Here is a 14,757-nt window from a genome sequence, read left to right on the forward strand (position 1 = left end):
AGCCCAGTACAGTCTATGCTAACAGACTGGGGATACTGAGGCACCACCCCATTAGAGGAAACTATGTACGTGCCATTCTTGTTTGGGTCACCCTCCTCCTTCACTCCTTCTATCTTCCTCTCCCCTTTAAAAAAGGAGTTTTGGGAAAAGAATACTGGAGACTTGACCTTAAATGGCCTTAGAATTCTCTTGCCATGGTGTCCCCCAGGACCCAAGTTTCAGAGAGGCCCAGACTCAGGTTCAATTCTGGGTTTGGGGATAGAACACAGCTTAATGGGAGGACTGAGAGAAAAACTCAGTGTCCAGTTTCTCCTTTAGTGGAGAGACAGCCTAGGGACAATGGTAGGCTGTGTATCATCATGCCCAGTGGAGACTTGCCCTAAGGGTTACATCCAATAACTAGCCACCTTAAAGATAGGAAACAGCTCTTCATTAGCCGAGGGAGAAACACACAGAGAAAAGCCCAATGGTAGACCAATTTATTGCATACAATAGACACTAGCTCAGTGTCTACCAAAAAAAGAAAACTACAGAAACTGATAACATTCAGAAGTAATAAGGGCTTTCCTTTCTTCAGGACCAGGCTTTGGAAACTGATAACATTCAGAAGTAATAAGGGCTTTCCTTTCTTCAGGACCAGGCTTTGGAGGAGCAGGAAAAAGGGTGGGCCAACCCTCTTCCTTGTCCAGCCAATGTCCAGTGAGACAAGCCCACAATCGGGCAGAGGTTGACCCTAGTCAACACTCCATTGTCTTCCCAGCCTTCCAATTACCATTCTTTGCATGGGTGCCCCAATCCTGTCCCATCACTGACCCTCTTCTTCACTCTTTGGCCCTCAATGAGGAGACCTGGCTATTCTTATCTTCCTCTCTGACCTCTGCTGGTATCCTGGGGTGCTCCAGGGAAGAGGCAGTCTGCTCCTCTTGCACCTTGCTGGGTAAGGGCCCAATTCCTGGTCTGCCCCCTTCCAGCACCTGGGCAAATCCTGGTGAAGGTTGCCTGCTTGTAGCCTGGGTGCAGGGAGGTGCAAATAGATCGGAGAAGTAGCCATCTCCTGCTGGGGAGTGCCCCGGAGCCTGTGTGCAGAACGGACCAGGGAAGGGCAGTTCTGGCAAATAGGGGTCACTCCAGGGGACTGTGCCTGTGGGGTGAAAGGGTCAAGCAGTTACTGGACTGGACTAAATATCAGACATTATTCAGTGTATTCTGAAACAGAGTCCTTCTGTCCCTGTCCATGGAACCATAGCTCAAGATCCCAGTGCAAGTCCTGGAATCCAGGTTCTGCAGTTTGGTATCTCAGACCCAGGCAGGACCACAGGTCAGGCAAAGTGTCACATAGGCAGCTAGGAGGCTGGGAACCTCCTGAATGTATCGTCCATCCCTTCCTGCTAGAATTTAGTCTCAATGAGATGGAGGCACTGGGATTGCTGAAGTCTAGGTGGCCCAGCAGAATACTAACAGCTGCCATCTACCGTGACAAGTATTCCCACTCATATTGTTTCTAATTCTTCAATGGCATCAGGACTTAGTCCCATTTCCAAGTCCAGCACTGAGCCTTGGGAGAGCTGTAACCAGATGAGCTGGCCCAGGAACCAGACCTAAGGAAATGGATTTTCTCATCACTCATTGCCTTGCCTCAGTCTACCCTCCAGAGTGTGAGGCTCTCTTCCCCCAGGCACCTTCCTCAATTCCAAGGGGAAGTTTTCTTCCACTCACCCATATTCCCAGCGGGTGGCTGCAGCAGGATCTGCCCTGATGGGGGTCCTGGGCAGTAGCTCTGTGACGTGCCTCCAGCAGGGCCACAAGGAAAGGAAAAGAGAGGATCTTCTGGTGGCGGTGGAAACGACAGTGAACCGGGCATGGGCAAGGGCAAGGGCGGCAGGTATGGCAGCTGGGGCTGAGGGGCTTGGAACAGCTGGGTTGGTGGAGCCTGGGAGAACTGGTGGCTTGGTTGGTAATCCTGGGACTCCAGGTCTTCCAAATATGAGAAGGTGGGTGGTGGGGTGAAGCTATGTGGGACAGGGGAGGATTCAGTGAGGTTCAGAGGTGGCCTCACTCCCCCTCCCTCACCCTGTCTTGGTGGTGACCCCAACATACAATACCCCTTCCAAGGTAACGCAGCTCACTTTCTTTCTCAAGTCTCATACCTTGTCTTCCAGGACCCATAGGGGCCATCCTTGTAGCTGCGGTGACTGACTGGAGCATCCATTAGCAGAGGCATAAGTTTTGGGGTGTGGACAGGGACCAGGGGAAGAGGAAGGTTGGTCCTTTGCAGAGGTGGGGGGCTGTAGAGTGGGGGGGTCACTGTTACCCTCTGAGCACTCTCAGTCTGTTGAGTAGGGGCCAAAGTCTGGTCTGAGGTCAGCAGCATGGGGGGCTCTAGGAACAGAAGGGAAAGAGGGGCCTCAAGGTTCAGAATATGGGATTCAGGCCTGGGAAGCAGAGGGGCCACCATATGCAATGCCCAGAGTGCTCTGAATGGGCCCTTGTAACCCAAACCCCTGAGAACCTCCATGCATTCCTGCCTCTACCAAGCAAGGACCTTCTGTTGTCACTGTTTTCGTAGCTTTCAAGTCTTCCCAACAAACCCTCTGAAGGTGGGAGCTTACCTGGAAAGGTATCCAGAGAGGGCTCGAGAGGGAAGGTGCCAGGCTCTGGGTCCATGGGCACAGCAGGTGGGGGCTCAGCTGTGGAGCTGGAGGCAGAGAGAAGACAGACCTCAGCTCTGGTGGCATCTAGATGTAGACTGCAGCCTTTGTGCAGAAAAGGACACAGGACTCCCAGACTCTGCCTCCTACGGGGCAGCCACAGCTTCCTAGCCTCATCCCAGTCAAACCCACTACATACCAGCCAATGCCCAGGACTCATGCCCAGCCTCTACCTGTTTCTTCTTCAGGACCTGAGGGTCCCCTCAGGGACTGTGCTGCTTGCCAGAGTGGGGGCACAGGAAGAGGACAAACACTTACCTGCCCTGACTGCTAGCAGGGGCTGCAGCATTGTCCTGCTTTTCTTTCTCACTCAGTTTCTCCACTTTCCGCCACTTTGCCCGGCGGTTCTGGAACCACACCTGCCAGGGAAAGGTATCTGAACTTGAGAGAGGCCTCCAGCCAGAGTCCTGGCTGTCGTGAGATGAGCTACATGATGAGAAGGTCACTTCCCCATTTTTTTCAGATGCCTCTCTGACAGCATGGTTTTATAAAAAGGTTTGTATGGTGGTTTCCTCTTTTAGTGCCTGAGGCTGGTGTAACCCTGGGAAAGCAGGCAGAACACAGCCACATCCAGGACCTGGCCTCTGCCCTCAGGTGGTTGGCAATGCAGCATGCTCCTGCCCCTCGAGAGTGCCAATGGGAAGGTTCCCGACCACCCCTGCTGACTGCTTAGCCACCCCCTTACCATGATGCGCTGGGGCGTGACCCCCACCATCTGGGCAATCTCCCGGCGCTTGTCACTGTCGGGATAGTGGTCTTCTTGAAAAACCCGTTCTAGCTCCTCCAGCTGATCTAGAAGAAGAGACTTGCAGAAGGTTACAGACCAGTTTCATGGCAAGAGAAGAAAATGAGATGCCCACCAAAGGCCAGGTATCTCCAGCAGATGAGATCACTGACCTCAGCCCAAAAGCCTTGCACCTAAGCTCCCCAGTGGGCCAGGCCTTCTTTGGCTCTTGGGCACTGTCCAGAGACTTGTGTGGGTTTACTTTCCAGACTTCCATCCTGGTTCCAACCTTTCATTTCTTTTTTTTTTTTCTGTGGTACTGGGGATTGAACCCAGGCCCTTCACAAAGAGCTCCACTCCTAGCCCTTTTCATTTTGAAACAAGGTCTTGCTAAGTCACTGAATACCCAGGATGGGCTTGAATTTGTGATCTTCCTGCCTTCTCCTGCAGAGCACTGGGATTATAGACATGCACCACCAACCCTGGCTCCAACCTCACTTTCTGATGTGACAACCCAGCCTTGGCCTTGGGGCCAAGAGAGGGATGCAGAACAAAGTAACAAACTAGCCACACCCCTCTGGTCTCCTGGGGCTATATTCTCTTTACAGCACCAAGCCCTTTCTGGGTGGACACCCAGTCTCTCATCTGTAGGGACTCACCTGAGCGGTACAGGGTTCGAGTCTTTTTCCGGACTTGGCAGGTCACCTCTGGGGGCCCTTTCTTCTGTTCTGTGCTTTGGCTGTTCTGGGCCAGTGTGCTGAGCAGGTTGGCCAGGTGGCAGGGGCCCCGGCCTGACCCACAAGGCACTGGGTTATGCTTGGCTCTGGGTGAGTGGCCCATACTGGGAGATGATGCAGACACCAGACCCAGGGCGCTGGGCCTCTTCTGCTTGCCAGGGACTGGAGAGCTGGGCCTCTTCCCTGGCTTGGCCTCCCCCTGAGGGTGGGGTTTGGATGGGGCTGGTGCTTGGTCTTTGGGGAGAGGCCTGGAACTGGGGGGCTGGCGCCCTCTACAGGCATGAGCCTCGGCTACCTGTCCCAACACCTCTGGCTGTGGCTTCTCTCCAGAGAGGGTGCAGGGCAGAGGAGGCTCCTCTCTCTGGGCATCCTGATTGTGAGTGGTTGAGCGCCGATGCTGTTCCTCCTCCTCCAGCTCGGCAGCCAGGGTCCTGCCTCTACCTTCCTGGCCTGCGGGGAGCAGCACAAGGCCTTAGTGTCAGGGGAAAGAGGCTGGCTGGAAGGAAGCACTGCTTCTTGCCTTGCAGGGCCTCTGGCATTGGGTTCTGAGCTTTCCTTTGCCCACCTATCAAATGGGCTCATAATTCCAGACTTCCCTTCCCAGCTCCTACAGTGGGAGATCAAATCCCAACTCAGTTGATCAAATCCTAGATAACCCAGCTGCTTTGCGAAAGGTGACAAATACACTCAATTCAGAGGTGTACTTAGCCCTAGGCAGGAGAGCAGTCTGAATTTCAGGTACACCTTCCCTGTGTTTTCCCAGATGCCAGGGATGCGAGATGAACACATGGATGTTTCTAAGGGACAACAGCTGGGATGGGGTGGACAGGGAAGAGAGAAACAGGTTGGCCGGGATGCTGCTTCCCTTCAGCCTGGCCCCTGGAGAAGGCAGAAGAGGGGAAAGGAAGGTGACAAGAAAACCACCCTCCCTCTCCCAGCCCTTGTGCTGTCCCTGCCACCCCTCCTGCACCCCACAGCTGCTCTGCACACCCCCCTTGTTTCCTCCCCTAGCAGGAAAGAGGGGCCTGTCTGGCTCCACACCCCCTATCACTCATCCTTAAAGCCATGGCCCTTTCTTTGAGCCGACTGATTCATCAAGAGCTCCCCTTGTTCCAGGCTCAGGGCTGCATTAGCACCTTCAGTGCAGGATGCACGAACTTAATCCCAGCCAGGAAGCACTTCTCCCAGAGGAAGAGGAAGATTAGCAAGCTGAGTAATCGCTCAGGCTCACTTGCCCAGGGACACACGCTCTGTGCTCTCAGCCACTGCACGGCCCCTACCTCCAGGTTTACTCAGAACCAAAGGACCCTCGGCCCAGGCATCATTTCCAACGAAAATGGGGAATTTATAAATCAATGCCAACTAGAGACAAAGAGGCCTCGTGCTGTGAAGGGAAGCCTTAGGTCACACCACGTCTTAAAGAAATGACTTTCTAACCAGGCATAAGCAGGGCAGCCGGTCCAGGCTCAGGTGCAGATTTGCAGGAGCCAGGCTGGGGCTGGTGGAGGAAGTAGATGGCCTCCACCGGGCAGGAAGGGGTGAAGACGGACAGTGGGTGAGGGACAAATTTGCTATGCAGCCCTCTCGGAGGGCCTCCAGGGTACCAGTAACCTGGTACAGTAAAGTAGGTGCTCAGAAAACACACGCTTTGTGGAAACGATCTGTCCTAATGAACAAAGGTGGCAGGCGTCAGAACTTAGACTAGAAGAGGCCTGGGGCTCCAGGCATTTAACACGCCCCTCCCCCAGTGTGGCGCATTAGGGGATCAAAACCCCAAAAAGGAGAGGCCACCCAGCCCACAGGCCTCCCCAGGCTCCTAGGTCCTAAGCCTGGAGCAGTGACCTGAGGCCTACCCAACCCGACCCCTTTCGCGCTCACCCCGCGGTTCAGCGCAGGGACCCGGCGTGGCCTCCATGCCCGGACTCCACGCCTCCGGCCAGCGCACAGGCGCGGCCTAATGAAGCCTCGCGGGCTGGCGGGCAGGTGCAAGGCCGCACGGGCGGGGAGCCGAGCCAGCCCGCGCCCCTCTCCCCACCCCTGGGGCGAGGCCCACCGGGGACGCCGCGCGCTGCAGCTGCGGGCAGGGGGTGGGGGCCCGGGCCAGACAGCTCCCAACCCCGCCCGCCCGAGGCTGCAGGTGCGGGTCCCCCGCGCGGGGCTGGAACCTGCAGTTGTGCTGGAGGGGAGGGCAAGAGTGTGAGGTGCAGGGGTCTCTGGGGGGCCAGGTACCATCCTGGGCTGGCCTATCCCCTAGTGCTTGGCCAGGGACTTGGACCTCAGCCCTTCCATGTGACCTGAGGAGGTGACTCTGGAGCCACTTATCCAGGGTGCCCCAAGTGCTTAGGTATCCCCTAAGCTCACTGTGGCCTATGCTCACCGAGACCTCCCCAAGGCTCGGGATTAAGGAGGCCCCAAGCCAAGTCGCAGCACTGATGTGAAGGTCTTCGGTGCACAGAACCCCGTCCCAAGGAGCCCTGGATGAGGCGCCGACGTCAGGGTGCGCACATGTGTGGGGTCCTCAGGAGGCTCGCAGGTAAACAAGCTGCTACTCTCCCACCCTTTGGTGTCTGTCTTCCCTGGGAAGGGCAAGGACTCTCTTGGGGATCTCACAGGGGTGAGTCGTTATGACTCCTAGTTCGCACAGGGTTTCTCTCCCACTTTTTAAAAAAGAAAAACAGTTAGAATTGGAAAATTCTGATTGCCGCTTCCTCCTGCCAAGCAGGCCCGACTGGAACAGGTGCTTGGGGCTGGGAGCAGGGAAGCGTGGTCCTGACCAGAAGGCAGGTGTTTTGCGTTTAGGGTTTGAAAGATTCTGGACACCAGGTGCTTTGATGTTCTATAATCTGCTCTTGGTACATTTTCCTCTCTGAGGGGCGTGTGGAGGATTGTGAGAATTTTAGTTCTTTTTGAAACATCAAAATGAAAAATAACTTCTCAGAAAGAGAGCAAAAAATACAGTGTGTGGTTAAAGAAATGATTACAGTAAAAGACACACTGCCTTTATTCCCCTCTCAAAAATCTCTTTGCTTTGAACACAGGTACTCCATCTTTCTTGCCACTTTCTAAAGCAGTTCTCAAAGTCCTCTTTTGTGAATGTCTTTCTGTGGCTGCCGTGGTGTTCTAAATCAATTGAAACATTTACAACAATTTCTGTACAATAAAAGGATACATTCTCATCCACCTTAGTTACCTGATCTAGCACCATGCAATTTCTGGCTCTTCCCTAAAGTCAAAATGATAGGTAAATGATTTGAATTTTGATTGAGAACATTGAGGCAGCCAGGCTAGAACAACTAAAGACACTCAGGAGAGAGGACTTCCAGAACTGCTTCAGAAAGTGGCAAAAATGATTAATAAGTGTGCTGAGTGATGGGGAGTATTTTGAGAGGGATTAATGGCAATGCCTTTTGCTGTAATAATTTTTTTAAAATAAATGTGAAATATTCACATATATTTTGATCACACTGTATTGCAATATGCTTAAAACAAGTTAAGGAGGCTTACATACAGGGGCCAGTTTCTGTACTTGAAGCCTTCTAAGCCATGTAAACAAGCAATGGCAAGGAGGCAGTGGAGTTGCTTTTTGTGTAGACAATCAGGACCATTTGGTAGTGCTGTGTTTGTACCTATAAAGCAACAGTCCACTTGATTACACATTTATTGGACAGTGACTGTAGTCCAGGCACCCTGAGCAAGTTCCTTGTTTGGCCACTGCAGCTTACTGGTGGAGAAGAGAGCAGGACAGTAACACAGTACCGTACCGTGGGGTCAGCATGGAGTCACAGAGCTGTATGTGTGGTCTACCTGGGGCCTGGAGGTCAGGAATGTCTCCTGGATGTGGATGCCGGCTTCCTGGGGAGGGTCATTGCCTGAGCTATGAGCTGTGAAACTCAGTGTGCCACCTGCTTAAAATCTTCCAGTGGGCCTTGCTACCTGATGAGGACGAAGTTCCTTACCTTGGAGTGAGCCCTGGTTCTAAGGCTGGTCCTTTCCTCTGAAGCCTCTGCTCCCCAGTGTGTCATCATATCATCTCTCTCAGGGGTTTTTGTCTCTGTTGATGTAATACTTCTCAGAGTATTCTTGAATACCTGCTGAATCAGGACTTTAAAAGGTAACTCCCACCCTATCCTCAGAATTCTTTTTTTTTTGGTACGGGGGATCGAACTTGGGTCCTTGTGCTTGCACAGCAGGTGGCAAAACCACTGAGCTAAATCCCCAGCCCGATCCTCAGAATTCTTAATTGGTAGACCCACGGAGGAACCCTAAATATAAATTATTAACAAGGTCCTCAGGTGATTCATATAGGTGTCAGTTTTTCACACTTCTAGACTTTTCTAAAACAAAGCCAACTAAACCATTCTTGGGGTGGAAATGGAGGCAGTGGGTGACAGAGATCTGTATGGGGAAAGGAAATGATTTTATGTCTGCTTCTGTGAGACCCATGGCACAGTTAATTTTCCTTCTTTCTTTCTGTCTTTCTTTCTTGTCTGTTTTTTTTTTTTTTTTTTGAGACAAGTTCTCACTATGTAACCCGGGCTGAAATTGAACTCACAGCAATCCTCCTGCCTCAGCCACCTGAGTGCTGGGACTACAGGTGTGTGCCACCATTCCAGCTAATTTCTTAGTAGATTATTCTGTCACATTAAATTAAAAATAGAGCATCCTTCTCAGCCATCTTTTGCGTGGCCGTCCCTCTCACAGGCTGGCTGTCCTCTGCTAGGGTGGAAGCTGGAAGAGCAAAGCCTCCTACCATCCGTAGACTTGATGACACTTTCTACAAAACCCAGAAAGATACAGGGTCTCCTTGTGTAAAAGGCTTTGTTGAGGGATTTGGAGATATTGGCATTTTTCCAAACATATTTGGTGGGTGAGGCTATGAAATTAGGAAAATTCAAGCTTCCTTGCTTTGTTTCTCTTCTTTCTTTTTCAGTCTTGATTTTCCTGGCTTATTGTGTGAATTTGTTTCAAGTGATGTCCTGTAGTCAGGTATTTGATTTATTGACATGAATTTGAGTTAATGGCTACAAGTGAATTTTTTTCTCTAAAATGTACAGGAGCACAGGAGAATGCCTTTGATGTGCTTGGCTAGGAGGGCACTGTGTCCATGACATGTGCCACTGGGTCACCTTTCACAGGCAAGTTAAGTGACAGAGGCTTGTCTTGGAAATTAAAACACTGAGCAGAGGAAAGAATGCCCTTTTATGTGTACGATAAGAGGTAATTGTCTTTTTTTCTTTTTGGTACTGGGGATCAAACTCGGGTCCTTGCACTTGCGCAGCAGGCACTGAGCTAAATCCCCAGCCCAAGAGGTGATTGTCTTAAGGGTACGTGGGGGTACTTATTTCTAGGTCTTGTTTGGCTACATTTCATTTCCACGATCTTCTGACTAGTTGCTGTACTCAACTTTGTGTAGAGGGAAAGCAAGTGTTTTTCATTATTATTATTTGTTAGTTTTCAGAGCCAAACCGTAAATCAATCATTCATCACCCACTTAGTAAGAGCCATTTCTCCATCATCTTTTTTTCATGGATGTGAGAATGACAGCAGATTGAAAGGTGTCTGATGTGACCATGAAATAGTCATTTTTTTCAGTCTATGTAGAGTTAACCATATAATTTGGTTAAGCAAATGAAATGAGCACTTTGGCCTTCCTCTTTTTCTAAACATTAGCCTGAAGAAAGTGACTGATTGAGAACACTTTTCAAAGCAGAAGCACAAGGTAATTTGCTCTTGCTCTGTGTACCACTGCCGAGTGTAGGTGGCAACAGGGCATTTTAAGACCTGGGACTGGAGAGGCAAAACTATGTTGTGAAAGGCCGGCAGGAATCTGCTCAGATCAGTCACAGGCAAGGGCCCCAGCAAATAACGGGAAGAGAACTTACCCCAGGATGGAGGAAGAAAAGAGGAAGGCAGGGAACGGGGAAGCTGGGACCAAGCAGGCATTCAGAGACCAAGCCTTCCTGAGCTGGTGGAAGGCGATGGCCAACGATGAGCTAAGTACTGTGGAGCCCTGGGTGGCAGAGCTGGTGTGGCCAGTGACTGGGAGAGACAGCAGGAGCCCCCGAAGTCCCTGTCCAGGGGCTTGTTTGGAAACCTTGGGGGAGAGGATGGTTTGAGGTTGCTGGTAAGGGAATTGCAAACACCTGGCTGAAGCGAAACTGCCCTGGTGGGGCATAGACAGGTCCTGGCATGAATTGGTGTAGTAACTTCTAATACCCTTGCCCCAAACTGTCACTGTGTTGAACATGTTGCCACTGCTGCTACTGTTGATAATGAATCAGGGTTGTGTGCATTTGTAATTTAGAAAGTACTTTTCCTCTCTTTTCTTCTTTAGTTCTTCTCTCTGCTGGTCTTCTCCAGAACTGCAAGGCTGCAGTGCTTTGTACAACGTGACCTTTAAGTTTCCCCTCCAAACTTGCCCCAACCCTCAGCCACTCCCATTGGCTGTTGCCCCTCTTGGTCCTTCCAGCTCCTCCCAGCCTTTTGTTCTAGCTCTCCAGTCCTCTCTGGGAACAGCCTCTGCCTTCTCAGGCTTCAGGACCACAGACTAAACTGTTTTGTCAGTCTGAAACATATTTCCTTCCCTTCTATTTCTGTCAGTCTTACTCACACTTCAAAGCCCAGCCCAAATGTTCCTTTCCTGTAAAGCCTATCCCAGCCTTCCTCAACCGGAATGAATTGCTCCCTCCCAGTCCTTTATTGTACTGCGTTTGCATTTATATTACACCACTTAACACAGGCTGACCTGGTTAGAGTTTTGCACGCACTCCACAGCATTGTGAGTTCTTGGGTAGAAGCATCTATCTATGCGTGACAAGCACTTTCCACTTGCTTTAGAAATATCATCTTATTCTTATAACAACTCTGTGAAGTTCCATTACTAACCTCATTTTATTGAAGAAGAAACTGGCAGAGAGACCCAAAATACAAAGCGGCCATCCATGATTTGAATCCAGTTATCTTATCTGGTTCCTGCCTGAACCCCTACACATTAGGCTATAGTTTATTTGATTGTATCAATCACAATGCTTGGCATAGGGGTTTACACAGAAGGATTAATACTTGCTCATTGACCAGCCAGATGTGCTGCCACATACTGTAATCCTAGCACTCTGGAGGCAGAGGCAGGAGGATCCCAGTGAGTTCAAGGCCAGCCTGAACTGCATAACAAGAACTTGTCTCAAAAAAAAAAAGATGCACATTGATCAAAGCTGACCATCATCACCAGCAGTCAGGGAACAGGGTGGGGAGATAGCTATGGCTGTAAAAGAGGAGCAAGAGTATAGAACTGGTCCTGCATCTCGACTAGAGGTTCCACACATCTACACAGAAGATGGAGTTGTTTAGGGCTAAACATGTGCGCACACACACACAGATGTACACACAGACACACACACAAGGCTGGTGAAATCTAAGTAAGGTCTGTGAATTTATCCAAGTCAATTTCCTGTTGTGATAGTACATTGAAGTTGTGCAAGGTGGGTGTGACCATAAGGCGAACCAGGGAAGGCAGTATAGGGGATCTCTGTGTTATTTCTTATAACAGTACGTGAATGGAGAATTTTCTCATAATAAAAAGGTAGGAAAAAAATGTTAATCTCTATGTTCTGACCCTAAGTTCAGTTCTTTTACACTTGGTTAATTTAGTTCACACAGTTAAATTTAATTAGATGCTCTGTTTTGTATATAGTAGCAATTGTAATCTATCATTGACAGTAGTTTTTAGATATAGATTGTAATCATCTCTATTTTGTAAGTAGAGTGCAGGTAGGCAAGCAGAAGAATTGACAGCTAATCTGCTTTAAAAGTAAATATATGTGTCTTATATGAATGCAAGTTAGGAAAACGATGGTAAATGTAGTATAAAGAGAAAGGGAAAATTGCTATCCCCCCACGACAGTTTTGCTATTAATGATTTGGAGCATTTCTTCATAGCATTTTTATTGTTTTCCATATGTTTCTCATGACTGTAATTATACTCCATGTGTAATTTTGAGCATTTCTCCTCTAAAAGTTCCTATGCAAAGCGCAGTCCTAAATTGTTTGTCTTAAGAATTTACAGAGTGATAGCACTATAATTTAACTATTTTCCTGTGGGGGGCCTTGGCCCCCCCCCCGCTGGAATTCTTGAGTGCCTATTACGGACATGCCCGGGCTTGTTGCAGATCTACCCGGCAACAAGGAAGTAGCCCCAGTGCCCTCCCCTTGCTCCTCCCCTCTCGCTCTACGGTATATATGTTGTAGCAGCTCCTGCAATAAACGAGACTTGATCAGAAACCTGTCTTGTCTCCATCTCTCGTGTCCCCTGTCCCCTCTCATCCTCGCTCCCCCTCTAGGGTCTCCGTTGACTTACCCGCGGGCCGGGACAAGTGGCGCCCAACGTGGGGCCAGAGAACGGGGGATCCAGTGAAGGACGCTGCTCAGGGGCCCTAAGATTAAGATTGAGGAACAAAGAGCACACTCGACACAGGAGAGGCTTGCAATTGACGTAAACCTGCCGTCTTTTTCGCACCTCGGTAAGTTGAGCAGCGATTATGGGACAGGGCATTAGTCAGCACGAACTGTTTGTGCAAGGTCTCAAGAAGACATTACAGGCACGAGGGGTAAAGGTTACAGTCAAACAATTGCTGAAATTTTTTGATTTTATTAAACATCTCTGTCCCTGGTTCCCTGCTGAGGGAACCATTGACGAAGAGAGATGGAAAAAGGTGGGGGAGGCTCTCCAGGATTATTATGCCACTTGCGGACCCGGGAAGGTCCCTATTGCGGCGTTCTCATATTGGAATTTGATTAATGATATTATTTCTCATAAAGCGAGGGATCCACTGGTGGCGCAGGCTATACAGGCTGGGGAGGTAGCCCTCCGTAGTGGTGAGGAGCTGACACCCGCTGGTGACTCTGACGCAGTTCCCCGGGACGCCAATATGGCGCCGGGACCCAGGCCAGTTAAGGCCACGCCTTCCTCGCCAGACGAGGAAGAGGACTTGATGTCCTTTGACAGTGATGATGATCCCGCCCCCGACGGACATAACGTTCCCTCGGACCAATCCCAAACGGCCGCGATCCCTGCCAAGCCCTATAAGGCAAAGCCTCGCCGGACCCCCGCTTCCTCTTCCCCCGTTACTGCCTCTAAGGCAGCCCCACCCTCGCGGGAGGTTCCGCCCCTATATCCCTCCCTTCAAGCCTATCGCTGCTTGCCTCCGCCCCCAGATCCACCCCAAAAGGACTCCGGAACTGACGAGTCTGCGGGGGAAGCATTGCGGGGCGGCTCTGGGTGCCCCCCTCCTTATATCCATCCAGGCCCCAGCACTCCCGCTTTGGCTTATCCTGTTGTTGATCCCCAAAAGGAACTCCGGGACAAAATAGACTTTCTAAAAGAACAGATAAGGTTAGAAAAGGAACATCAAGAACTTATTACCCAGCTTGAGGGCTTAAGAACAGGCAAGGCTCATGAAAATGTCCCTAGAGAGGACACCCATAAGCCACGACCCCCCATTAGAGGGGCGACCCCCAGGGTGCCGTCCGGGTCAAGGGTACCCCTAGAACTTGAGCCCGTGGAAGCCTTCCCTGTCACTGAGACTGTTGACGCACAGGGTCAGGCATGGAGACACCATAGCGGCTTTGATTTTAAGGTTATTAAAGAGCTTAAAACGGCTGCGGCTCAGTACGGGGCCACTGCACCTTACACCATGGCTATTCTAGAATCGGTGGCAGAAAATTGGCTCACCCCAATTGATTGGCAGACTCTGGCCCGTGCCACCCTTACAGGAGGTGACTACTTATTATGGAAATCTGAGTATGTTGAGAATTGTCGAGAGACCGCTAGACGCAATGCTCAGGCGGGGAATGGTTGGGTGCTTGACATGCTTCTTGGGGAGGGGGCCTACGCCGCTAACGACCAGCAAATGCAACTTGACGCGGGGTTGTATGCCCAGATTCAGACCGCAGCCACTAGGGCCTGGAGAAAACTCCCTTCCAAAGGAGACGTGAGTGCCTCCCTCACTAATATCCGGCAGGGCCCGGACGAGCCGTTTGCGGACTTTGTCCACCGCCTTCTCACGGCGGCAGGCCGGATTTTTGGGAGCGCGGAGACAGGGACGGATTTCGTTAAACAGCTTGCTTTTGAGAACGCCAACGCCGCTTGTCAGGCCGCTATCCGCCCCTATAAAAAGAAAACTGACCTTTCCGGCTACATTCGCCTTTGCTCTGAGATTGGGGCCGCCTACCAACAGGGCCTTGCCATGGCAGCTGCCACGCAAGGCTTCACAGTCAAACAATTCCTGCAGCGCCACGTCGGCAATAAGTGCTTCCGGTGTGGGGCCACCGGCCATTTTGCTAGAGAATGCCTGACCGCTAAAATGCAGGGCCCCAACGCTCCGCCCCCAGGGCCCTGTCCCCGATGCAATCGGGGAAGGCATTGGGCGAGTGAGTGCCGATCCAAAACTGATGCCCAGGGCCGACCCCTCCCCCCTCCCCAGGGTTCAAATTCGGGAAACGGGAAGGGGGGCCAGCCCCGGGCCCCCAATTCCAAGCAAATTTACGGGGTGCTCAATTTTGCTCCAATAAACAGCAATCCATTTCAGACCTT

At 51.0% G+C, this 14,757-nt stretch overlaps 1 protein-coding gene across 1 annotated transcript; it reads right to left on the bottom strand.

The window, feature by feature from the left end:
• Positions 1-462: 462 nt before the first annotated feature.
• On the bottom strand, positions 463-6,118 carry Nobox (NOBOX oogenesis homeobox). Its single transcript, XM_021240790.2, has 8 exons — positions 6,048-6,118; positions 4,092-4,619; positions 3,394-3,500; positions 2,967-3,067; positions 2,610-2,695; positions 2,148-2,379; positions 1,717-2,009; positions 463-1,141 (listed from the first exon to the last, which is right to left on the bottom strand). Exons 1-8 carry the CDS (start codon positions 6,082-6,084, stop codon positions 822-824), a joined length of 1,704 nt encoding a protein of 567 aa, XP_021096449.1. The 5' UTR covers positions 6,085-6,118; the 3' UTR covers positions 463-821.
• Positions 6,119-14,757: the final 8,639 nt, after the last annotated feature.

Source organism: Heterocephalus glaber, unplaced genomic scaffold, assembly GCF_053883595.1.
Source record: "Heterocephalus glaber isolate CG9 unplaced genomic scaffold, H.glaber_assembly_v1.0 deba00000818, whole genome shotgun sequence".
NCBI classification, from domain to species: Eukaryota; Metazoa; Chordata; class Mammalia; order Rodentia; family Bathyergidae; genus Heterocephalus; species Heterocephalus glaber.